General features: G+C 43.8%; 1 protein-coding gene across 6 annotated transcripts in view; it reads left to right on the forward strand.

Annotated features, from left to right (window-relative positions):
- LOC309808678 (synaptotagmin-9) overlaps positions 1–24975 on the forward strand; it is a 388309-nt gene that overhangs the window by 264803 nt on the left and 98531 nt on the right. For 3 of the 6 annotated variants that reach the window (XM_082629228.1, XM_082629232.1, XM_082629231.1), the window contains exon 8: positions 877–974. In XM_082629228.1, coding sequence (XP_082485354.1) covers positions 877–974 — 98 coding nt within the window. Of the gene's footprint in view, positions 1–876; positions 975–19974; positions 20190–24975 lie in introns of those variants that run through there. The other 3 variants (XM_082629233.1, XM_082629236.1, XM_082629237.1) reach the window with 2 other exon arrangements.

Consider the following 24975-nt stretch of genomic DNA (forward strand, 5'->3'; position numbering starts at 1 on the left):
AGACGTGAGCTAAGTCTCTTCTTAGGATTACAAGTGCTGTCGTGTAAGTCTCTCCCTGCCACTCAGGAAGGGGGCGGGAAGCAAGAAAAATGAGAAGAGGCTCTAAGCAGACAGTTTAGCTTAAAGACCTTTCTAAGAGGCAGAGCTGTCTGGAGAATGGAACCAGTTGCAACCTCTACCATTAGAAGGGAGACTCAGCATTAGGGGAGTGGCTAGACTGTATTTTTGGAGAAATTCTCCAGCCCTGAGAAGGTGGGATTATGTACCTTGAATGGTGCTGGGTGGAGTAGAACTAAAATGGTAAGAGACAGTGCTCCTGGTTCCAGGGACAGTACTCTCCCCACCACAGTGCGCCTGCAGCCTTCCTAGATGGGGCCCGTTGGCCCACTTGAGAAGTGAAAGTGGCAGTTGAGGCCTCTCAGCCTGGGTCACACCAGCCCAAGGAGAGCATTGCAGGTGTGAGACAAATGCAGGTATAAGACCGCCAATGCCGGCTGCGACCCACGGCTGCAGGGCACATCCCGGCTTTCCCCAAGGCTCCTCCTAGGGGAGCCTTGAGCCTTCCCCAGGGGTGGCTGGAGCTTCTGGAGCCGTGACTGTAATGATGGTAGGAGTGGCAATCGCTGTCTCGCTGCTGCAGGTCACTCTGGAGAGCCCTAGTGGCTTTTCATGACACAAGCACATGCTGAAGATTCATGGATTAAGAACACTCGTGCCTGGAAGGCGAAGCCACGGAGATGGCAGAAACCACACGTGGGCTACCAAGATTCCTATGAGAGTGTGGTTGTGATGGTGGAATTGAGAGGGCTTGGCGGTCTTGGGTACATAATGTGGAACTCTGTAATTTTTCCTTTGTTCTGTATTTGAATTTTTCAGTGAGAAGGAGGAGACTAAGCAGGGAAAAGGCCTCATGGCTTCTGATGCGAGTCACGTGCTGGAAGCTGCCCTGGAGCAGATGGACGGGATCATTGCAGGTATGGTCAGGAGGGGTCCTGGCAACCCAAAGCTCATCCTCCGCACTGAGAAACCGTTTCCTCTCATTGGACTTTTCTTTTGGATGCAGAGAGAAGGCCCCTGTTGGATTTCTTTTATTTTACTGTGTGTGCCATCTCTTTTTTAACAGTGCAAACTTGGACTCTGATGTCTGGTGTGAGTCTGGGGCTCTGTTGAGGGTGCAGATGCGCCATCTATCAGCGTGTGTATAACTGTATCGCAGTGTGGGTCCTGGCTGCAACAGGTGCAGTGAGATTGGTTTTACTGTAAAGTTTTCAGAGCACATCACAGAGCTTGAGTTACACTCAAGCTGAAACTTGCAATCTCACAGACTTTGCCCCGAGCACTGGTGTCAGCTCCCTTTCCCAGCTGGTCTCCAGTTTGTTTGAGAGTCAGGAAGCAGTTTTGCATTGATTCACCTTATCACCTGAAGAATGTTCTATATGTTTTTTTTATCCATCGTAACTGTTTGGCTTCATGTTTGCCTTAGCCAGTTAGGATTATTCTCTAGAAGAGATCCAGCAAAACTGGTTAATTGGAAAGGACTGCCAGTGGGCTGTTTGGGCTGATTAACTCCTTGATGGGGGCAACTGAAGCCCATACTGGTTAGAATAAGCAGTTGTCATTGTTGGAAATCTTTCCCCGCAGGCCCCAGGCCTTCTTTCTGTCCTTACCTGATACAGGTCCGTGGCCTTATTTGTTGACTGGGTGTGTTTCTTTGGGACTTTGCTCCTCATTGTATGGAGCTAGGGCTCCATACATAGGGAAGAAGGTTTGGGCTGAGTGTGGCTAGAGCCCAGGGCATGCACAGAGCACCAGGCATTGCCCCCTTGCCTTTCCTTCCATCCTGCAGATACACCTGACGCACTGAAGGCTCTGGGTGTTTGCACCTGGGGTGGAGGACGTGTTCTAGATGTCATCTGTCAGGCTCTTAATTTCTCAGTGGACAGAAGGGTCCTTGGGAGGCCGTGACTAACATCCCACTTTCCAGAGGCTCCAGAGGTTGGGATGTCCTGCTCTAGATCAGGGTCCCTGAAGCCCTACTGAGAGGAAATGGCCAAGAGCATGGGTTTCCTAGCAGTCCTTTCAGGGAGTCGCATCTGGAAGCTTCCGGGGCCTCCTGTGCATTGAGATCAGAGCCACAGTGTCAGACTCTGAGACCATCTCAGGCTGTCAGCACTGCTGAGCCCCCAGCCAAGGGGCAAGGAAGAGACTCTGAGAGGCCCTGGAGTGAGCAGAGCTCTTGGATGGCTAGGATGGGTAAATGGGACACCGCCTAAAGAAGGTAGCCTTGTGTGAGGTCAGTTCCTCCTCCTGCTTCCTTATTTCCCCACACAGGCATTCCTGAAATGACAAAGTCTCTGGCAAAATCCCCTCTGTCTCTGGGAGAGGACTACATGTCTGGATCCTCGGGGCCTTGCCTTGGTTGGGGCTCTGCCGTGGGTGTGGAGGGCGGACCCTGGTGTGGGTCGTGTGGAACCCTTCCTTCTTCCCTTCCAGTACTACATGCTCCCTCCTTCTCCCATTTCCTTAGGCCTCCACCCTGGCAGGCTTCTTCTGGAAGGGTTCCCCGGAATTCTCTGGAACAGACATGAGAGTTTTGCAGAGAGGTGGTCTAAGATGTTCCAAGGCATTCTTTGTGGGTTAGTCGGGGGAGCATCTGTAGCTAGACTGCTTGGTTCAAATCCTAGCTCTGCATCAAGTTACCTGCATGAACCATGCCTCCGTTTCCTCATATTAAAATGGGAATAATAATAGAACCCACCTAAGAGGGTTGCTGTGCTTATACATGTAAGGTGCTTAAAACACAGCTTGGCATATAGTAAGCACTATAAAATATTAGCTCTTGATAAATTAATGAGGGACAAAAAACCTTTACCATACTGAGTCTTCTCTAGGGACACAGCGGCGTTCTCATTTGTTCAGGCCCTAATTTCACCCATTTGTGTTTTGTAGTTTTCATTGTCTAACTAAGGCTTGTGCATGCCTCCTAGACTTGCCTGGGGTCTCCAAGATTAATGCATGGTCTCTGAGTAGTCTCTGCTCTGCTCTTGCCCCCTTGTAGCCTGTCTTCCACAGAGCAGCAAAATAATCAAATCATATCACTCTCCCCACAACTCTTCAATGGCTTCCCATCTCAGGATAAAAATCTGAAGTCCTGGGCTTCCCTGGTGGAGCAGTGGTTGAGAATCTGCCTGCTAATGCAGGGGACACGGGTTCGAGCCCTGGTCTGGGAGGATCCCACATGCCGCAGAGCAACTAGACCCGTGAGCCACAACTACTGAGCCTGCGTGTCTGGAGCCTGTGCTCCGCAACAAGAGAGGCCGCGATAGTGAGAGGCCCCGCGCACCGCGATGAAGGGTGGCCCCCGCTTGCCGCAACTAAAGAAAGCCCTCGTACAGAAACGAAGACGCAACACAGCAAAAATTAATTAATTAATTAATTAACTCCTACCCCCAACATCTAAAAAAAAAAAAAAAATCTGAAGTCCCCGTCATAACGAGCAACACTCTATATGATTTGGCTTTTGACTGCCTTTGTGGCTGCACCCCCCTACACTTTCCATCTGGCTTGTCTCACTTTAGCACTGGTTGTCTCAGGGCCTTTGTGCTTGCTGTCCCCTCTGCTGGAATGTTCTCCTCCAAGTACACTCAGGTCAGATCTGTACTGAAATATCACCATGTCTGAGGTCTTCCCTGACACTCTCTAATATAGCATCCCCACATCAGCCCCATCCTTTTATCCTTTTTTAATTTCTTTATAGCACATATCACCATCTGACCCATTACGTTCATATTCGTCTCTTTTTTTATTATGTGCCTCATGCATCAGAATGTAAGCTCTATGATGACAGAGGCTTTGTTGCTGCATCTTCAGTGCAACACAGAATAGAGGTTTAATAGATATATGTCACGTGTATTTTATTTACTTTTGTGAATAAACTCCCCTTTTCATTGATTAGGAGGCAGTTATTGGTTTCTGTGCCTATACTTTATCTGGCTGCATGCTGAACTTCGTTGATTATTTTCTCTACCTGTACCTTTGTTTGGCTGATTCTTTTGGAATAATAAATCACTAATTTTCTTGAAGAGTCAGTGGTTGGTACCTCCTGTGAGCCATCTCTTATGTAGTAATTGGCTCACACAGACGTTTGACAGGAGCTATTTGACAGATAATGCAACACTGAGGTTATTAGCGAGTGTCTGGAGGGCATATGTTCTATGCCGTGTGCAATAAAAAGAATGATAATGATTGAATGCTTTTGTGTGGGATACTTTTCCTCAAGATTATTAAAACCATCCTCATTTTCAAGTTGGCTGGGCCAAATTGGGCCACAGAGCTTAGGGATTTTTTGTAATTAATTAATGTAGACTGCAGAGTTAGATAGGCTGTGGGGATTTGAATCCCAGCTCAGCCACTTACTACTAGCTGTGGAAACTGTGGGCGAATCGCTTAATCCCTCTCTGAGCCTCAGTTTCCTCATATATAAAACAGTGGCAATAACAGTACCCATCTCATATTATTGGGAGGATTAAATTAAGGCAAAGAAGGCACTTAGCACAATGCCTGGCACTTAGCAAGTGCTCAGCTGGTCTAGGTTACCCTTGGTTTTGTTGATATTAGTACTGACATTATTTTCGCTGCCCAAGCTCTAGTGCTGGTAAATGACAGAACTAAGATTTGAGTCTAGGGCCATCTGAGCCTCTTCTGGGCTCCATTCATTCCCGGGTTGGTTTTATGGCGAAGTGTAGCCAAGCCCTGGGGTTCTGTGGGGCCATCTACAGGAGAAGAGAGTTAACTGGGTGGAGGGTCCAGTCCTGTTCTTGCCCATCCCCACACCCACCCCCGCCCCCACCCCGTCTCTTGGCCACAATGGCTTTGCTCTCTTCTCTTACACATTCAACTTCCAAGTGAGGGCTCCTTTGCTTAAGGGTGGAGCAGCTGAAAGAAAGTTGGAAGATTGTGGCACCAAATCATGATACACAGATCCTACAGAAGTGACGTTTTTGTGTTAACATTAAAATCGTCCTTTTTAAATTTCTATTCTCTCATTCATTTGAAGTCGAAGGATGTCAGGTATAACCACCAACACTTTCAACACTCAGTTGCTTTTGCATCTGTTAAAGTACTCAAGCAAGTGCCCGAGGACTGTATTCTCTCACTTTATGAAAACACAATTACACTTATTTCAGTGGAAGAAATTTTTATGGGCTTCCTGCATGCCCGCAATAGCAAGCACTTATGCAGAAACAACAGGGATTCCTACTAAAATAGACACAATTCCTTGAATAATGATTATTAATAATCATAACATAACACTATCTAACAAGGACTTTCCCTTTATTAATTACTCTATAGTATGATAGGCTACTCTTCACTTTCCAAAACTCTTTCCAAAAAGCGTTTCCAAAAGAGTATACTTAGGGCATGTGATACCGATGTTGATGTAATTAGGCCTTTAATGCAAAAAAGGTGCCCCCTTCCTCCAATGAATGTGAACAGTGCAAATAGTGCAAGAGACGATCACTCGTAGGAGCAACCAGGCCGGGAACACTTAGAGGACATCCCGATACACAAGTGCCAAGTACACCCCTGCAGGGCCACACATGGTGACCCTCATCATCTCAAGGCATTCATCCGCTCTGGAGGTGTGAGAGAAGGAAATGCCTTCTAAGCAGAAGTAGGAAATGAAGCAGAAATGTGAAGTGAAACTCCTTGCTAAGATGGATTCTTGAAACCTGAATAAGTGTATCCCGGGTGTGACTGTACTTAATTAGAACCCAAGAATTTTATAGCAGAAAGTTGGGAAGAAGTGACTGTTGAAAAACCCAGGACTCTTGTCAAAATGATTTGTTTCTAATACAAAAGACCATTGTTGTAAGTTCCAGTATGATGTTAACCTTTGATCTGGTCTTCTTCCTGATTAGTCCCTGTGATTCAGCCTACAAATAACACCATAATTGAATTACACCGTTGATGATCGAAATTGGACACTATACTGCTTAATTACAGCCCTCTGGATAGCCCAGAGCAACTGTCGCATAAGCTAATTTTGCATAGGGCTTCAGCTGTGGGCTAATGGGGGTCAGCGACTGTATCTGTAATAGGACCAGAGGACCCCTGGTCAGGACCCAGGGGACCACTTACTTACTCCTCTTCGCCGGGGCAGGAGGTTACTCGTGCGGTTATCTATGAGCTATACGCATTGATGAGGAATAGTTAGGAGGAATGTGTTTTATAACAGTTAAACAAACAGGTTGCTCTGTCCTGGCCTTTCTGCCAACTCTGATTAGTGTCTGCTTTTTTTTTTTTTTAAAAAAAAGACTGAGGGCAGAGAAAGTTCTGATCAAGACTGTGATTATTCACTTTGGCCCATGAATGATTTCAGCTGTGGTGTTAAAGGCTGGTGATTGAGTCCAAGCTCTGAACATTTCGTTGGTCTTGTTGTACCCTCTCCGAGGCCGATCAGCAGAGTGGTCATCGGTAACAAAGCCACCTGTTTCCCAGTCAGGACTCAGGTTGAGAGTCCTCTGCTATGAAATTGACCTGAGGAGAGTCAGGGTGGAATTTTAGAGGTCTCTAGTGGGCTAAGATGTCAAAGACTGCCCTTTGTGTAAAGAGGTCAAAATGGCCCACAGTGGGGCTGCGAGCCCTATTCAACAGCCCTCATTCTGTTTTCTTCCCTTGCTGGCAGAGCCCTCTCACTCCTTTATGGCTCTGTAGCCTCATTTTCTAATCTCTGAAAGAGTGTGAGTAAAGTTGGAATTATCATTTGTTCCTTAAATACAACTTAAATACAACTACAACTTGCTTATAGTTGTAATTATAGGAACTGACCTGTAAAACCATCTGGACCTTGTATTTTCTCATTGGAAGATTGTCTTTTTGTAATGGTTAGGGATAGTCAGGTTTTAATTTTTTCTCTATTGAATTTTGGCACATTATATTTTTCTAGATATTTGTGTATTTTACCAATGTTTTCCATTTTGTTAGCATATGGTTGCTTATTGTATTTTATCTTTTTAAGCTCTGCTGCTTGTTATATCTGTTTTTTAATCCTAGTATTGCTTATTTGTGCCTTCTCTTTTTTTTTTTTTTTTTTGCGGTACGCGGGCCTCGCACTGTTGTGGCCTCTCCCGCTGCGGAGCACAGGCTCCGGACGCGCAGGCTCAGCGGCCATGGCTCACGGGACCAGCTGCTCCGCGGCATGTGGGATCTTCCCGGACCGGGGCACAAACCCGTGTCCCCTGCATCGGCAGGCGGACTCTCAACCACTCTACCACCAGGGAAGCCCTCTCTTTATTTTTTGATCAATCTTGCCAGAGACTTTATTTTTTTACTACTTTTTTCAAAGAATTGACTTGTTTTTGCTGATCAGTCACCATAGTAGGTATGTATATTATTTATTCTGTAAATAGTTAAATGTGTGTATGTATCAGCCCAGGTTCTTCAGAGAAACAAAACCAATAGGGTGTGTGTGTGTGTGTGTGTGTGTGTGTGTATAGAGAGAGACACATAGAGCAAGAGACAGAGAGAGAGAGAGAGAGAGAGATTCATTTTAAGGAATTGGCTCACATGAATGTGGAAGCTGGCAAGTATGAAAATCTGCAGGATAAGCCTGGGGCGCCAGCAAAGAGCCAGTGCTGCAGTTCAAATCTGAAAGCCATCTGTTGGAAGATCCCCACTTCTTCTAGAGCAGGGATCCCCAACCCCCGGAAACCCCTGTTAGGAACCAGGCCGCAAAGCAGGAGGTAAGCAGTGAGCGAGCAAAGCTTCATCTGCTGCTCCCCCTGGCTCGCATTACCGCCTGAACACCTGCCCCCACTCCTGTCACCACTGGTCTGTAGAAAAATTGTCTTCCACAAAACCGACCCCTGGTGCCACAAAGGTTGGGGACCACTGTTCTAGAGAGGTCAATCTTTTTCTATTAAGCTCTTCCACTGATTGGGTGAGGCCCACCCACACTATGGAGGTCAGTCTGCTTTGGTCAAACTCTACTGATTTAAATGTTAATCTCATCAAAAAAATACCTTCACAGAAACATGTAGAATAAAGTTGACTAAATATCTGAGTACCACGGCCTAGCCAAGTTGACACATACAATTAACCATCACAGTATATATAGATATATAGGCATTATGTATCTATGCTTAATATATATACATATTTAACTTCTTTGAATATCTGTTCTTTATTGTTTATCATTTTCTGCTCTACTTACTTGAATGTATCTGTTCAACTTAACAAATCAACCAATAATATATAACAATATGTATTTAAAATTGATTGTTGACTTAATTCTGTTGTGGTTAAAGTGTTTTCTGATACTTACTCTTTGGAATTTATTGATACTTGCTTTGTAGCCTTGACAAGAACATTGCCAGTTTTCATTAATGTTCTATGTGTGCTTGCAAGGTGTGTGCATTTTCCAGTTATTACGTGCCATGTTCTATAATTGTCCATTACATCCAACTTATTTGAATCTTCTCTACCAGTACTGTTGGGTTTTTTTGTTTTTTGTTTTTTGTTTTTGGTCTGCTTGATCTTACCAGTTTCTGAGAAATACATATTAAAATTACTCTGCTAGATGGTGTATTTTATCCCCTATACTTGTGGATATTTTGCCTTCTATTTTGAAGGTGTTTTAAAATTTTTTATTTATTTATTTTTAAAAATTGAAGTATAGTTGATTTACAATGTTGTGTTGTTTCTGGTGTACAGCAAAGTGATTCATATATATATATATATATATATATATATATATTCTTTTCCATTATAGGTTATTACAAGATATTGAATATAGTTCCCTGTGCTATACAGTAGGTCCTTGCTGTTTATCTGTTTTATATATAGTAGTGTGTATCTGTTAATTCCAAACTCCTAATTTATCCCTCCCCACAGCTTTCCCCTTTGGTAACCATAAATTTGTTTTTGATGTCTGTGAGTCAGTTTCTGTTTTGTAAATAAGTTTATTTATATCATTATTTTAGATTCCACATATAAGTGATATCATATGGTATTTGTCTTTCTCTTTCCGACTTGCTTCACTTAGTATGATAATCTCCAGGTCCATCCATGTTGCTGCAAATGGCATTACTTCATTCTTTTTAATGGCTGAGTAATATTCCATTGTGTGTGTATGTGTATATATTTCATATCTTCTTTATCCATTCATCTACTGATGGATACTTAGGTTGCTTCCATGTCTTGGTTATTGTAAATAGTGCTGCTGTTAACACTGGGGTGCCTGTATCTTTTTGAGTTACAGTTTTCATCTTTTCCAGATGTATGCCCAGTTATGGGATTGCTCGACCATACAGTAACTCTATTTTTAGTTTCTTAAGGAACCTCCATACTGCTCTCCGTAGTGGCTGCCCCAATTTACATTCCCACCACAGTGTAGGAGGGTTCTCTTTTCTCCATACCCTCTCCAGCATTTATTATTTGTAGGCTTTTTGGTGATGGCCATTCTGACTGTTGTGAGATGACCCCTCATGTAATTTTGATTTGCATTTCTCTAATAATTATTGGTGATATTGAGCATCTTTTCTTGTGCCTGTTTGCCATCTGTATGTCTTCCTTGGAGAAATGTATAGGTCTTTTGCCTTTTCTTAATTGGGTTGTTTGTTTTTTTGTTATTGAGTTGTGTGAGCTGTTTGTATATTTTGGAAATTAATCCATTGTCGGTAGCATCATTTACAAATATTTTCTCCCATTCCATAGGTTGTCTTTTCATTTTGTTTATGGTTTCCTTTGCTGTGTGAAAAGCTTACAAGTTTGATTAGGTCCCATTTGTTTATCAACTATTTTATTTTTTTATTTCTACTTGTCCCACTCTTTCTGCACTTCCCTTACCCCTTTTTAATGTTTGAAAACATCAAATTGTTTATGTGTGTGCTTATTCCAGAATCAAGGCCAAGTTTCCTTCTGTGGGGTGATTTTTTTCTAGTTGGTAGACTGAGGATATTGCCCTTTTGCATCCTGGCTTTATGCAGAGGTCTTCCATCTGACCTCTCCCTTTGCTCAGGCCCTAAGCTTTGTCTCCTGTCCTCAAGTGGCCCATTCAAGCTGAGGTGTTAAGCCACCAGGGAATTGGCCTACAGGACAAACACCAGCTCATATGCTCTCTCTCTCCTGAGCTACTGAGCTCTGAAAATTTCTTTCAGTTCAGTTGCTTTAAAAAGTGTATGTATGTGTGTTTTTATTTATTTGTTTATTTATTTATTTTTTGCGGTACACGGGCTTCTCACTGTTGTGGCCTCTCCCGTTGCGGAGCACAGGCTCAGGACGCGCAGACCCAGCAGCCATGGCTCACAGTCCCAGCCGCTCCGCGGCACGTGGGATCCTCCCGGACCGGGGCACGAACCCGCGTCCCCTGCATCGGCAGGCGGACTCTCAACCACTGCGCCACCAGGGAAGCCCTGTATGTGTGTTTTTAAATTTTGGGTGTCCTTTGGGATTTTTCTGAGCACAACTAGTCTGTTACCACCTGCCCTGTTGCAGCTATAATGCAGTTACCTTCCTTGGCTCATGGCCCCTTCCTCCATCTTCAAAGCCAGCAATGTCAGGGCAAGTCCTCATGTCACGTCTCTCTGACACATTCTTCTGCCTCCCTTTTATGATTTAAGAGCTCATGTGATTAAAACTCCAGGATAATATCTCCATCTCATGATTCGTAATCACATCTGTAAAGTCCCTTTTGCCATATTAGGTAACAAACACATTCATAGTTTCCAGGGATTAGGATGTCGACATCTTTGGGAGGGTCATTATTCTGTCTACCACAAAGATCAATAAATAACATCCCTTACAACACTGTAAATCAACTATACTTCAATAAAATGTTTAAAAAGAATAACAGCCCATTATTCCCCTCCTAGTTTGGTGCCAGTCAAGGAACAGACAAAGGAGTCAGACAGAAAGAGATCAAAATATCAGCTTTATCATGAGTTTTACTGATTAGGAAAGTTAGCTTGACCTGAAGCCACAGTCAGGAAGGACCTTGAATCCACTCATCCTACACACATACCCCAAATTGAACTCAATCCCAGGCTACAGATTTCCACCTTCTGGGGCAGAGCTTGTCTCAGAAAAAGCTTCCTCAGAAGCTAACGCTTGCATACGGGGACGGGCAGCGCCAGAGAGAATTCCATCTTTTAGTGCTGTCATCAGAAGAGGCCTTCCGCCATTGAGGAAAAATTGAGTAAGGGGAGGCAGGTAGAAACCACTCTCCCCTCCCACAGAAATATGGAGACTGGAATAGTACCCATAATAGCGATTCTTGATTTTTGTCGAGACTTTGTGTGTGACCTAGTCTGTAGTCAGTTTTGAAAAAATGCTTTATATGTGCTTGAATACAGTGTGCCATCTCTAGTTGTTTGAGGTATAGTTCTTTATGTGCCTTTTGCTGTTTTGATAATCACCACTTTATTTTTTAATTTTCTTTTTGGGTCTGCTTGACCTGTCATTTCCCAAAGGAGAGGGTCTTTTTTACACACTATGGGATTTAGTTTTGTAAATTTGTGTTTAGGATTTGATATGTGAGTTCATCAGTGAGAAGACTTGTAATTTGCCTTTGTAGTACTCAGAACTTCTAAATTGTTCAGTTCCAGGGGCACCTTTCACACTCTGGTCTACAAGTTGTACTGGCAGGCTCTCCTTATCGAGACAGCTGGGAGCAGTCCATCCTTTTCTCTACTGAACACCAGTTAGATTAGAAATATTCACTTCCTGAATGTTGGCTAGAGCTAACTTGTAAAAGCATTTGGCCTGGTATTTTCTCTGTGGAAAAATATTAAATTATGGCTCAATTATTTATAGGTCTATTCAGATGATTTTTTATTTGTTTTTTATCATTTTATCCAGTGATTGTGTGTGTGTTTGTATGACTGGTTTTAATATTTTGATCAAAAATACCTACTCCAATGCATGAAGTCCTGAGTTTTATTTTTTGAACACATTAAATTTCACTCATTCAGTGTCATAATTTTTTGTATATCTCTCTTAATAACATCAAAGAACTGGATTACTTTTTCTCCATTATTCATATTTTTGCGTTTAAATAGGTGTTTAGTGCAAAATGGATGACTAATAAGAAAAATAAATAAATAAAAAATAAACCTAAATAAGTAAATAAATAGGTGTTTAGTGCATTTATAATTATTATAGTTACTAGTATATAGGTATCTGTGTACTTATTTCTCTGTTTTATGCTGTTGTTTCTTTTTAACTTTTTTTAAACTTGTTTTTGGTTTTGCCTTGCTGGCTTCTGTTATATTGATCAAGTTGTTTTTAAATCTCTTTTAAGAAGTTAAACATCTATTTCTACATTTTTTTTTTTTTTTTTGCGGTACGCGGGCCTCTCACTGTTGTGGCCTCTCCCGTTGCGGAGCACAGGCTCCGGACGCGCAGGCTCAGCGGCCATGGCTCACGGGCCCAGCCGCTCCACGGCATGTGGGATCTTCCCGAACCAGGGCACAAACCCGTGTCCCCTGCATCGGCAGGTGGACTCTCAACCACTGCGCCACCAGGGAAGCCCTCATCCTTGCATTTTTTTAATGCTCAAAAAAATGCTCACGTTTTTAACATGCGTCCTTAACACAAAGGCTAAAGATAAGTATCTTTATAGAATAATAATTCTGTCTTCCTCTTCAGTAATACCTGACTCTTAGAATGCTTTAATTCCCATCACTGCCCCATCTTCCACATTATTTTAGTTTTGTGTTCTGGTGTCATCTTGATTTATAGACCCCAAAATATTGTGCTATTTATTTATTCATTTATTTATTTATTATTCATTGAACATTTATTTTTATCGGATATCATAATGCATTATTTTACCTAATCCTTGTGAAACTTGTGAAAGATGAACAGTATTGCCACCCCCCTTTTTTAAAATTTATTTGTTTGTTTGTTTGTTTGTTTGTTTGTTTTTGCCTGCGTTGGGTCTTTGATGCTGCGTGCCAGCTTTCTCTAGTTGTGGCCAGCAGGGGCTACTTTTCACTGTGGTGCACGGACTTCGGGCTTCTCATTGCAGTGGCTTCTCTTGTTGTGGAGCACAGGCTCTAGGCGTGCGGGCTTCAGAAGTTGTGGCTCGTGGGCTCTAGAGCACAGGCTCAGTAGTTATGGTGCACAGGCTTAGCTGCTCCGCGGCATGTGGGATCTTCCTGGACCAGGGATTGAACCCATGTCCCCTGCACTGGCAGGTGGATTCTTAACCACTGTGCCACCAGGGAAGCCCCGCCACCCCCTTTTTACAGACAGAAAATTGAAGCATAGAGAGCTTAACTAGAAAGCATAATTAGGAAAAAATACAAGATCCATCAGATCTCAAAATCTAAGTTCTTTCATCATCCCATATTACATAAACTAGTCTTAGCTCTCAAAGGAAGGTGTTGAAACAAAGACCCTAGGTCTAAGTAGTCATTAGAGAATGTACAGGACATATGGCCCAATGGTCTCCATTCTGGGTCTTCATTGGAGGTGTCTGATGGTGCCCAGGAGGCTGCAGATCTGTGTCTTGAGGGTGAAGCTGCAGCTGCTCTGGGATTCAAAGGCTCTGCCTGGGTAACAACTTGCTATAAATATTCTTGTCTCATGCATTTTGTCATACTGTGTACCCCTGAAGAGCTTCAAGAAGAAATAGAAAATAGTCCTGGAGGCCAGAAAGTCTGAGATCAAGGTGCCAACAGGGTTGATTTCTGGGGCGACCTCCCTTCCCAGCTTGTGGGCTATCTTCTTCTAACTGTGTTCTCACATGGCCTTTCTTCTGCTGGTTTTGGAAGAGTTGCAGAGAGGCAGGAGGTGGCTGCAGCTGACCCTGGGAAACAGACCCTGGCTGCAGCCACTCTTGGGTGCTCCCTGCACGCCCCCGTATGTGTTTTTCATCCCACTCCTTTTTGGTTGGTGCAGTTTTTCCTGTTTCATGAAATAGATCCTTTAAAATCGCTTCAGGAATAGCCTGCCAGTAATAAATTGCACGAATCATTATGTGAAAAATGTCCTTATTTTAGTCTTAATCTTGAGTGGTTGTTTATCTTGTACAGGTTATAGGTTGGTAGCTACCTGTAGATATTATTTTGTGGTCATCGGGAGTTGGCTGATGAGAAGTCTGTTGACAGTCTGTCTTTTATCTCTGGTTGCTTTTAAATTTCCTCTATCCTTGGTGTTCTTCAGTTTCACTGCGTTGTTTCTAGGATGGGTTTGTTTTGATGTATCGTTTTTGGGACTCAGTGTGTGTCTTTTTTTTTTTTTTTTTTTTTTTTTGCTGTACGCGGGCCTCTCACTGCTGTGGCCTCTCCCGTTGCGGAGCACAGGCTCCGGACACACAGGCTCCGCGGCCATGGCTCGCGGGCCCAGCCGCTCCGCGGCACGTGGGACCCTCCGGGATCGGGGCACGAACCCGTGTCCCCTGCATCGGCAGGCGGACTCTCAACCACTGCGCCACCAGGGAAGCCCCCAGTGTGTGTCTTTTAAACTGAGAAGACTCAAGATTTTATTTGTGACAAATCCATAGCCATTTTCTCTTTGTTGCTCCTGCTTCACTCTATATACTTCCTTCCACTTTCCATTCCAGTAATTTTCTTATCTGTTATTTAACCTGTGCACTTAATTTCTCACTTGAATAATTGCATTCTTCGTTTTGGTTTCCACGTGGTTCTTTTTCAAATTGTCCTGTTCTTTTCTCGTTCCTTCTTATTCTTTCATTAAAGTTTCTATTTCTCTCATTTTTTTCCTTCAATTATGTAAAACATATCATATATGTCCAAATAGATTCCCAAATAGACAAGTACTCATAATATTAATTTATTGATTAAGTTACTTGTATATTTATAAGCGTTATGTAAAATAATTATGGATTTCTTATCTCACTGGCACTTTTTTTTTTTTTTTGCGGTACGCAGGCCTCTCACTGTTGTGGCCTCTCCCATTGCGGAGCACAGGCTCCGGGCGCAGGCTCAGCAGCCATGGCTCACGGTCCCAGCCGCTCCGCGGCATGTGGGATCTTCCCGGACCGGGGCACGAACCCGTGTACTCTCAACCACTGCGCCACCAGGGAAGCCACTGGCACATTTTTAATAATAATTTTATTCAACCGTTTTACATTTATCTCCAACATACTGTGTTTATCATTATGAGAGCTGCTTGTTGAATAATTTTGGCATCCCAGAACAGTTGAAGAGCATGTGGGGCTGTTGCTAAAATGTAGAGGTGGGGTCTGAGAGTCCGCATTTCCACCAAGCTCCCAGGTAATGCTAGTGCAGCTGACATGCACAGCACTTTTGATGTGCAGAGTTTTAGAGCAGCGGTCCCCAACCTTTTTGGCACCAGGGATCGGTTTCGTGGAAGACAGTTTTTCCACAGACCCGGGGCGTGGGGGTGGGCTGGTTCAGGCAGTAATGCGAGCGATGGGGAGCGACAGGGAGCGATGGGGAGCGGCAGAAGAAGCTTCGCTCGCTCACCCGCCACTCACCTCCTGCTGTGCAGCCCGGTTCCTAACAGGCCACAGACCCCTACTGGTCTGCAGCCTGGGGGTTCAGGACCCCCCTTTTCGGGCCCATCATCTTCACTTTTCAGTTGTTGTAAGTACAGCACTTTAAAAATTCACATATGATGCTCTCAACAGATATTTCACCTTATGCCAGAGAACCCCCATCTGCATGATAAAGGATCTTTTTTTTAAACATCCACAAATAAAATATTTATTTTTCAACAAATGGTGTTGGAACAATTGAATAGCCATAGTTAAAAAAAAAAAGAAAAAAGAAACTTGACCTAATCCTCATACTTCGTACAAAATTAACTCTGGATCAATCATAAATCAAAATGCAAAATATGAAGCTACAAAACATTTAGAATAAAGCATAGGAGAAAGTCTCTGTGACCTTGAGTAATACAAACAAATGTATATTAGAGGTAAACAATAATGAGTTTATTACAGTTTGGATGTGCAGGGTAAGGTAATAAAATAAAATACTTGCCAAGGAAGAAGGGAAAGCTTCACAGTGGGTAGTGGTCAGTGGAGGAGCAGCAAGTGGAGGGTCCCTTTGGGAGGGCCTTTTTTTTTCTTGCGCCATTTTTCATCAAGTGTTTATTAGCCTTTGGGGGTTTCGTGATAATCTTAATTCAAATTTCATTGCATAATAAAGCAACAGGGACATCCTGCTCTCAGCATGACAGCCAAGGGAGGAGCTCTGCAGATCCACTCAAATGTGAAGCTGGAGAAAATGAGTTTTTAAAAAATGCAAATAGCCATTCTATGGAAAGGATCCTGAGCCATTTCATTGAAGAAACATTTATTCCATAGAATCTATCAGAACTTGGTAAGAACTATGCGCGTCTGTGGTCTTTGAACCAAGGTGTGTGCCCTCCCTCCCCACTCTGGCTCAACAGGGCAGAAGCCCACCCCAGGCTGGGGGAGCCACACACACAGGGACCCCCGCTCCTGGCATCCAGCTGCTGGGCTGTCTTCCCGGGAGGGCAGCATGTCAGCGTTTCTCATCCTGCCCCCCAGAGATCTGTGTTTGGGGCTAAACACTGAGTGAATGTGGCTGAGAGGTGGGGGGTCCTTTCTCTGGCTCAGACCCCCTCGTGGGACCAGACTGCACATTGGGCTCAGAGCACTGAGGATGCTGGTTCCCTGTTACCCTTGCTGTGGCTTGTGGCAGGTGGAGTGGTCCATGCAGTAAAAGATCATTTTTTAGAAGTTTATCTTATCTGTATATATTTCTGAATTGTTCAACATATATACTTTGTGTAAGTGAAGACAGGCTAAGTTATGCTGCAGTAACAAACAGTCCCAAAATGTCAGCAGCTTGAAACAGCTCATACAGGTTCCCCCCGGGTCTACTTAGAGCTCTGGTCCACGTCATCGTCCCTTTGGAACACGGGCTGATTCAGTCCCCACCGTTGCCAGAGATCAGAGCAAGTGAAAGAGGTATGAGGAATTGTGCTCTGGTACCTAAAGACTTTCTCCCAGAAGCGACACATATCACTTTTCATGTTTATTGCCCAGAGGAAGTCATGTGGCTGTGAGTAACTTCAAGGGGCAGAAGTGTTATCCTACTATGAGCTTAAGTAGAAGAGAACCAAAACATTTCTGAATAACCCTGATTACTACTACACACATACTTAGTTGCTTTTGAAAGCGATCATTAAAAGGCTTTCAGTGAAATCCTATGTTTGCATTTTATGTTGTCTTACCTTCCCCTAACAATTACTGAATCTGTATTAAATTTCGGTTTTGGGTGCTTAAAATAAAAATTCTCAGGTTGTCCTCTCTAAACGTCAAAACTTGACGTTGATTTGCTAGTCAATGGTTTCCACTTAGGCTGCACATTGGAATCACCTGGGGAGCTTTTTGTTATCCCAGGTCAGCCTCAGACCAATCAAATTAGAACCTCTGGAGGTTGGGACCCTGGCATCTGTAGTCTGTAAAACTCCCCAAGTGATTTCAGTCTGTATGTAAAATTGAAGTCCCTTGTGTTAATCTATCTTCCCTAAAGAGTGCTTTGTTGTTCAAGATAAAGTAATTGAGAGATTGCCCCCAAAGAGAAACTTTATTCGGGCTTGAACATGAGGTGAGCTGCTGTTTTCTGAGACGTAATTTAGGGGTCAACACCTTGCCTTATGTTATTGTCTCTTTTGTATTGTTTTGTTAAACCCAGGTATGAAGCATGCATTTTCTTATTTGTTGCATCTGATAGTCCTATTCTGATGTATTTTCCTCTGTGATTGTAGTTTTTCCATAGGAACTGATCATCTGTAGGGAATGTGTGTGGAGTATGGAACTGAGTCTTCTGGGTGATTGGTTTTTTGTTGTTGTTATTTCGGTTGTGCCACGAGGCTTGTGGGATCTTAGTTCACCGACCTGGAATTGAACCCAGGTCACAGCAGTGAAACCTCTGAGTCCTAACCACTGGACCACCAGGGAATTCCCTGGGTGATTGTTGCCTTTGCTAATGCTGGGCCTTAGAAGTTTCACCATTCTGGACCATTTTCTGAGCCTGTGTGTTGATGAAATTGCAAAGAAATAGAAATTAAAGTCTTTTACATGTGTATACATATGGAAAAATAGACACAGATACACATGTACTCATACACATTTACACACATATGTAATATTTGAATAGTAAGGAAGAATCCCAAGGATTTAGGGCAGGGAGGGGCCCAGAGAATGGAAGGAACTTGTCCAAGGCCACAGAGTGATATAAAGTAAATGAAAATCTCAGTCTTCCCACCTACTCCTGGCCTGACTTATCCTACATTTATAAATGTGTGTGTGTGTGTGTGTGTGTGTGTGTTGAAGTGTGTCCAGGATGGAGAGGGATTACTTAGCATTTGTTTGGAGATTGGGGGGTCTTGCCCTGCTTCTGTTCATCTTCTTTCCTGAAGTTGTTGGCTGTGGCCTCTCCTAGTCAACTCTAAATTGTATTTGCAGGAGCCAGAAAGTGCTGAGCACACATCAGAGTGTGGGTAATAGGGCCGTTTCCTAGTTCCCCAGAGCCATGGACTTGATTGTGGATTGTGATCCATGATTCCCTCTATCCTGCCCTTTCAGAAAGCAAACCGGCAATCAAATAGTAATTGTTTCCTTCTGTGTGGATTTCTCATTCCAAAGACTGCCATGGCAAGTAGGAAGTTGACTTTTAAGAGAGTAGAGGAACCTGGAATTAGACGTCAGGGCTGCAGTGTAACCATGGATGTGGTAGCCCTACAGCCCACATTTTCCAGCAAGAGTCCTGACTTCAAATATTTTATTCTGTTGGTTTTATAAACAATCCAAATGCCCTAGAAATTCTACTATGAACCATATTTTCTAAAGTGTTTCTTACTGATGAAAGAAGCACAGGAATCCTTTGTTAGACTCTGTTGCCCCAGTTTTGGTTTGAAAAATATATCACTGTACATATTATGCAAAGAAGACTTTTTTTTTAATGGTGGGGTTTCTTTTATTTATTTATTTAATTTGGTTGTGTTGGATCTTAGTTGCAGCAGGCAGGCTCCTTAGTTGTGGCGTGCATGTGGGATCTAGTTCTCAGACCAGGGATCGAACCCGGGCCCCTTGTGTTGGCAGTGTGGAGTCTTAACCACTGCGCCACCAGGGAAGTCCCTAATGGTGGGGTTTAGAAAGGCAAAAACAGTCCTATTTGGGACATACCAATTTAGAAAAAGACCCAGTATCCCAGATCTCTGGAGAAATCTAGGTACTCTTCCTCTTAGCTATTCATCCAAGCATATGTACAGACATTCAGTCCAATTCCCCCTCACCATCCACGGGTCAGGGGGTGTGATAACTATGTTAGCTAACTATGACAGGGGCTCTGCCCTCGGAAACTTCACAGCCCATAAAGGGAGATGAGATATGGATACACACAGTAATAAATACAAGTCAAAAGTATGAGTATGTCAGAGGGTATAGAATCTCCCAACCGGGAAGATCTAGAAAGATTTCGATTCACTCAACCTCACCAGACCCCACACAGCATCCCTTCCTCTGCATCCTGTTGATCAGAGCAAGTCACTAGACCAGCCCAGAGTCAGCATCCACCTCAGGATGAGGGGAGTAGAATGCCCACACAAGGATGGGACGGATTTTTGGTGGCCATCTGTGCAGTCTATAATGTAAAAGAGGACAAATTTATTAATATCAGAGCTGAAGACTGGCATCTCACCATTTTAGCGCACATGTCCTTGGTCGTGGGTGAGGTCTAGCTGTGCTTTCGCAGCTGTCTGAAGGTGTGAGCTTCCCTAAGCCAGTCCCAATGGGCGCAGTCATGTGCCTCTCTCATGCCCAACCCAGGATGAAAGGTGATTTCTGCAAAGTTCACTTTGTGAGTGATTCTGCTGAGGCAGAAGTGGTTCCTCTAAGCTTCTTATCCATCCCTTTCCTCTCCCCTTTCACTAACTTTGCTGTTTATCAGTTCCTTGCCCTTGGCATCCACCCTTCTTACCAAGGTTCCTGCCTCTCTCTTGTTCCAGGCACTAACACAGGGGTAGATATTAGCGATGGTACCTGTGAGCCTGGACTGGCCTCCACGGCTTCCTACGGGAACCCCTTCCCGGTGCTCCATCTCGTCGAGGACTTGAGGTTGGCCCTGGAGATGCTGGAGCATTCTCAGGAGAGAGCAACCCTCCTGAGCCAGATCCCAGGCCCCACAGCTGCCTACATAAAGGAGTGCTTCGAGGAGAGCTTGGTGAGTAGGCCCATGGCCTGGGTGGGGAACACGGTCACGGAGCCCCTGGCATGCCACCATCGCCTGGGGCTGTTACTTCATCTGTGCACTGTCCAGTCTTTTCCTGCTTCCTGTCCAGATTTGGCCAACCCCCAGTGGGTGGTGGTCCTTCCCAGCAGAAGGGTAGGGCCTGGTCAAGCAGCTTAAGCTCCACAGTCAGCCTGCCTGTGCCCTCCCGTTGTTCTCCTGAGAAGGGGAAATCCAGGGCCAGAGAAGAGCGAACGTGGAAGGTGTTTCCCCCCAGATAGTACACGCACAATTTGCTGTGTTATAATCCCTAGCTGGGGTCTCTATTTTCAGCTGAACCCACCATGCCCCTCGTTTCCTACAACAAACTAGAACCTTGTTGCCTCATCCATCCCTTTATTGCTGCCCCTACTCTTCAGACCACCTTGCCCTAGAAGTCCTTCCTGCCCCTAGAGTGGAATGCAGGTTTCCTGACTCTCCTTCTGCCCTCTCTAGATCAATCCTGCACACCTGCTAGTCTCTAAGGGAAGCAGATGAGTAACCAAAGCTGTAAATTTTTGGCTTTTGTTACCCGTCTCCTTCCCTGTGGAGACCAGCCAGTCAGCTTTAAAAGACTAGTAATATCTGGGAATGGGTAAGGCAAGGAACTAGTCCATTCTGGAAATGATCTGGATTGCACCCAGTCCAGGGCTGGGAAGCCAGAGGGAGCATGTGATTATTACCTAAGCTGAGTCTGAGGATGAAAGCTGGGATGCAGTCTTCTAAAGCTAGAGTCCTGTGGATCTGATTCAAAATTGGAAAGTATGCACAGAGATAGCACGACAGGAACAGGACCACTAAATTGGGAGGGGCAGGTTGATGTTGAAAACCACAGACGAAGGAGGTTGAGATCCTCTTTTCTGGAGGCCAAGTCATTTGTGATTAGACAGGTTATATCCCAGATGTCCTAGCTACTCCTGTTCAGGAGTCTGTCAATACAGTCTTATCCCCATGCCTTCCTCAGAACACCGAAGAACTCTTTATTATATTCATTATATGTGTTGTTCAACATTTTCATTACATAGATTGTCTGCCTGGAGCTCTGTAGCATACCCATAGGTAGGGAGAATAACGGCCTTCCAAAGATGTCTACATCCTAATGGCCAGAACCTGTGAATAAGTTACTGTATGTGGCAAAGGGGAAGGAAGCAGGTGGAATTAAGGTTGCTAATCAGTTGAGTTTCAAATAGGGAGAGCAGCCTGGCTTATCCAGGTGAGCCCAGTATAATCACTGGCGTCTTTATAAGTGGAAGGGGCGGCAGAAGAGTCAGTGTCTGATGGATGTCGTGGGGGAAGGTAGTTGCCCGCCACTGCTGCTGGCTTTGAAGGCGGAAGGGCCAAGAACCGAAGAATGCAGGCAGCTGCCGGGAGCTGGAAAACTGGACTCTCCCCTGGAGCCTCCAGAAGGGAAAGCAGCCCTGCCAACGGCTTGATTTTAGCCCAGTGAGATTCATTTCAGGCTTCTGACCTCCAGAACTATAAGGTAATGAATTTGTGTTTTTGCAAGTCACTAAGTTTGTGGTAATTCGTTACAGTAGCAACCGATAATGCCCAGAGAGGAAGGTGAAGGTTGCTGGATGGGTCTCCGGTAGGCCTGTTACAGGTCAGGTTTGCAAGCTGGCTCCTCATCCCTCCCCCACGTGAAGGCGGTTCTTGGTGGTCCTCTCAGACTTGTGCTGATAATGGGACAGAAGTCCCCACCTGCGTCTCCGCTAACTCTTTTAACCCCTGCAGTCCTGCTAAGTGCTACTGACTCAGGCTGTAGTGTTCACAGAAAATTTTATGAAGCTTCAAGAAAATGATAGGTCCGTAATTCCTCAGTCTGAAACCCTTGGGTCCACGTGCATTTTATTTTTTTTTTAATTTTATTTATTTATTTTTTTTTTTTGCGGTATGCGGGCCTCTCACTGCTGTGGCCTCTCCCGTTGCGGAGCACAGGCTCCGGACACACAGGCTCAGCGACCATTGCCCATGGGCCCAGCCGCTCCGCGGCGTGTGGGATCCTCCCGGACCGGGGCACGAACCCGCGTCCCCTGCATCGGCAGGCGGCCTCTCAACCACTGCGCCACCAGGGAAGCCCCACATGCATTTTAGAACTCAGAGCTTATTAAACTTTAGAAAGGTGAGACAGTGCATGTGTACTGTACAGTATGTACCATCTCTAGCAGATACAGGGCAGGAAACACGTGGACATTTCTTCAGCAGAACTTGTGAATATCTGCATGAAGTGGGATAAAGAAAGACTACAAATACATAATTTACAGTGACTGTGTATTTTTACCTTGTATAGATGTGCCTGAATTTATGGAACCATTTCTCTAATGTTGAATTGAAATTATTTTTAATCTTTCACTAATGATATGGCATTGCTGCACAGACTGTCTTTGTCTAGAAATATTTGTCATTATATCGAAATATTTTCAGATAGAATCGTGAAAGTAGAATAATAGAGTTAAAGCAGGGTTAACGGACAAAATACAGAATGCTCAGTTAAGTTGGAATTTTAGATAAACAATGAATTTTTAATAAGTATGTTTCATACAGTTTGCTAAGTCTGGCAACTCTGATCAAAGGTATTAGTATCTTTAAGCCTTGTGACACATTTTTCCAAACCACTTTTCAGAAAGATTTTACTCATTTATATTTTCATTGGCAGGGTTTGAGGTGTATCCTGATCAACAAGCACTAAGATTGAAAAAATAGCTTTACTAATTTCATAGGAAAAATGGCTTCATTTTATCTTTGCATTTCTTTGTTTAGTAGGAAGGCTTTTTTTTATTATCTTATTAATATTCTGTATTGTCTCCAAACTTTTGATCTCTTACCCCAATATGAAAAAAATTCATTCTCCAAATATACATATTCATATATGGAGAACTGTCCTAATACATGTAAATTATAAAACATAGTCCCAGATAGAAAATCCTTTTTAAAGGACGGATTAAGGAAATAGCTCTAGAGACTTCCCTGGCAGTCCAGTGGTTAAGACTTCACCTTCCAGTGCACGGGGTGCAGGTTCGATCCCTGGTGTGGAAGCTAAGATCCCACATGCCTGGCGGCCAAAAAACAAAACATAAAAACAGAAGCAATATTGTAACGAATTCAATGAAGACTTTAAAAATGGTCCACATAAAAAAAAAAAAAACTTTAAAAAAGAAAATAGCTTGAATATTTTCTTCACACGCGCCACCCCCCCACCCCCACCCCGCAACCAGAGATCACCTTGAGTCCCTTGGGTGTGCCTGCCCTAGGCTGGTCTGTTAATATTTTGTGTTCTCTCACCCCCACCCCTATTAGGATTTTAATGTTTTTCTTATGTTTAAATGACTTTTTACTAGCCCTTTGCTTTGTGACATTTCTTTTCCTCACTTTGTTTTAAAACGTTGTTTATTTATGGTGGTTTTTTGAGGCAAAGACTTTAAAAGGATTGTAATTAATTTTATCAGTCTTTCCTGTTTGAGTTCTTCTTTCTAGAAAGGCCCTGCCTGACCTCAGATCAAATAATATTCACCTGTATTCTCTCTCCAGTAGGTTTATAGTTTGATTTGTATCTCATGGTTTACTCGAATTCATCTTCAGTCTTTTTAGTGTGTGCATGAAGTATGGATCTAACTTCTATAATTTACCGAAAGATTCTTAAAAAATATTTTTGATCCCAAAGTAGTCGATGTGGTGGTTGGTTTTTGCAAGATGCATTGCAGAAAACAGCTTGCATTCAGATTTGCAGATCTGTTTTGGTGGCTATTTACAATGGTTGGGGGAATGCTTGCCTTAGAGAGATTTTTCTAAAAGTTGCATTCATAAAACTTTTGGAGTAGTTATGGCCATCAGCAACCTATGAATGGTGTACTTTTAGGGAGGTCAGAAGTTCATATAAACATTCCAAGATACCAGGGCTGGATGTTTAAGGTTTTGATTCTACACAGAGACCACCTGTGTGTATTTTAGGTCTCAGCAACTGAAAGTCATTTTACAAGGCACACACATTCCATAGCAGGTCTTATCTGTATGGAGATAGAATCCAAGGCCGTGAAGAAACCCACTGCTCCTCTTCAGACTGGTTTTAGATTGCCTTAGGTTGGTACTTTTAGAAGATTTTGCTGTACAAATTGTGGTCTATGGACCAGCAGTTTTGGCATCACTTGATAGCTTGTCTTCAAGAAAAAAAAAGTTAGAATTTGCCTCATCCACTGAACCATTTCCAGGTGATTTGTATTCACATTAAAGTTTGAAGCACTGCTTTAAACCAGAGACTCGCTTGAATTATTACCAAAAAAAAAAAAATCCCATGTGACTTAAAATTGGAGCTAACAAGGTAGCTCGAGGGCTCAGGCAGGCAGTCCTTGTGCCTTCTCGTTTCTCATTCATGCTATCTGTATGTCCCTTGGGTGTTTGTGCTGTTCTCCTTCGTCATAAACCTCAGTTACTGCTTTGTCATGTGCTGGCCTGGCGTGATCCAACCCTACCTTATGACACCTGTCAGTTGGGATTCTTTCTCAGAAAGTGGCATAAACAGTAAGGAGTTTTTTTGTTTTTTTGTTTTTTTTTTGCGGTATGCGGACTTCTCACTGTTGTGGCCTCACCCGTTGCGGAGCACAGGCTCCGGACGCGCAGGCTCAGCGGCCATGGCTCACGGGCCCAGCCGCTCCGCGGCATGTGGGATCTTCCCGGACCAGGGCAGGAACCCGTGTCCCCTGCATCGGCAGGCGGACTCTCAACCACTGCGCCACCAGGGAAGCCC

The sequence above is a fragment of the Mesoplodon mirus genome (assembly GCF_964341445.2).
Source record: "Mesoplodon mirus genome assembly, chromosome: 7".
In the NCBI taxonomy this organism is placed as follows: Eukaryota; Metazoa; Chordata; class Mammalia; order Artiodactyla; family Ziphiidae; genus Mesoplodon; species Mesoplodon mirus.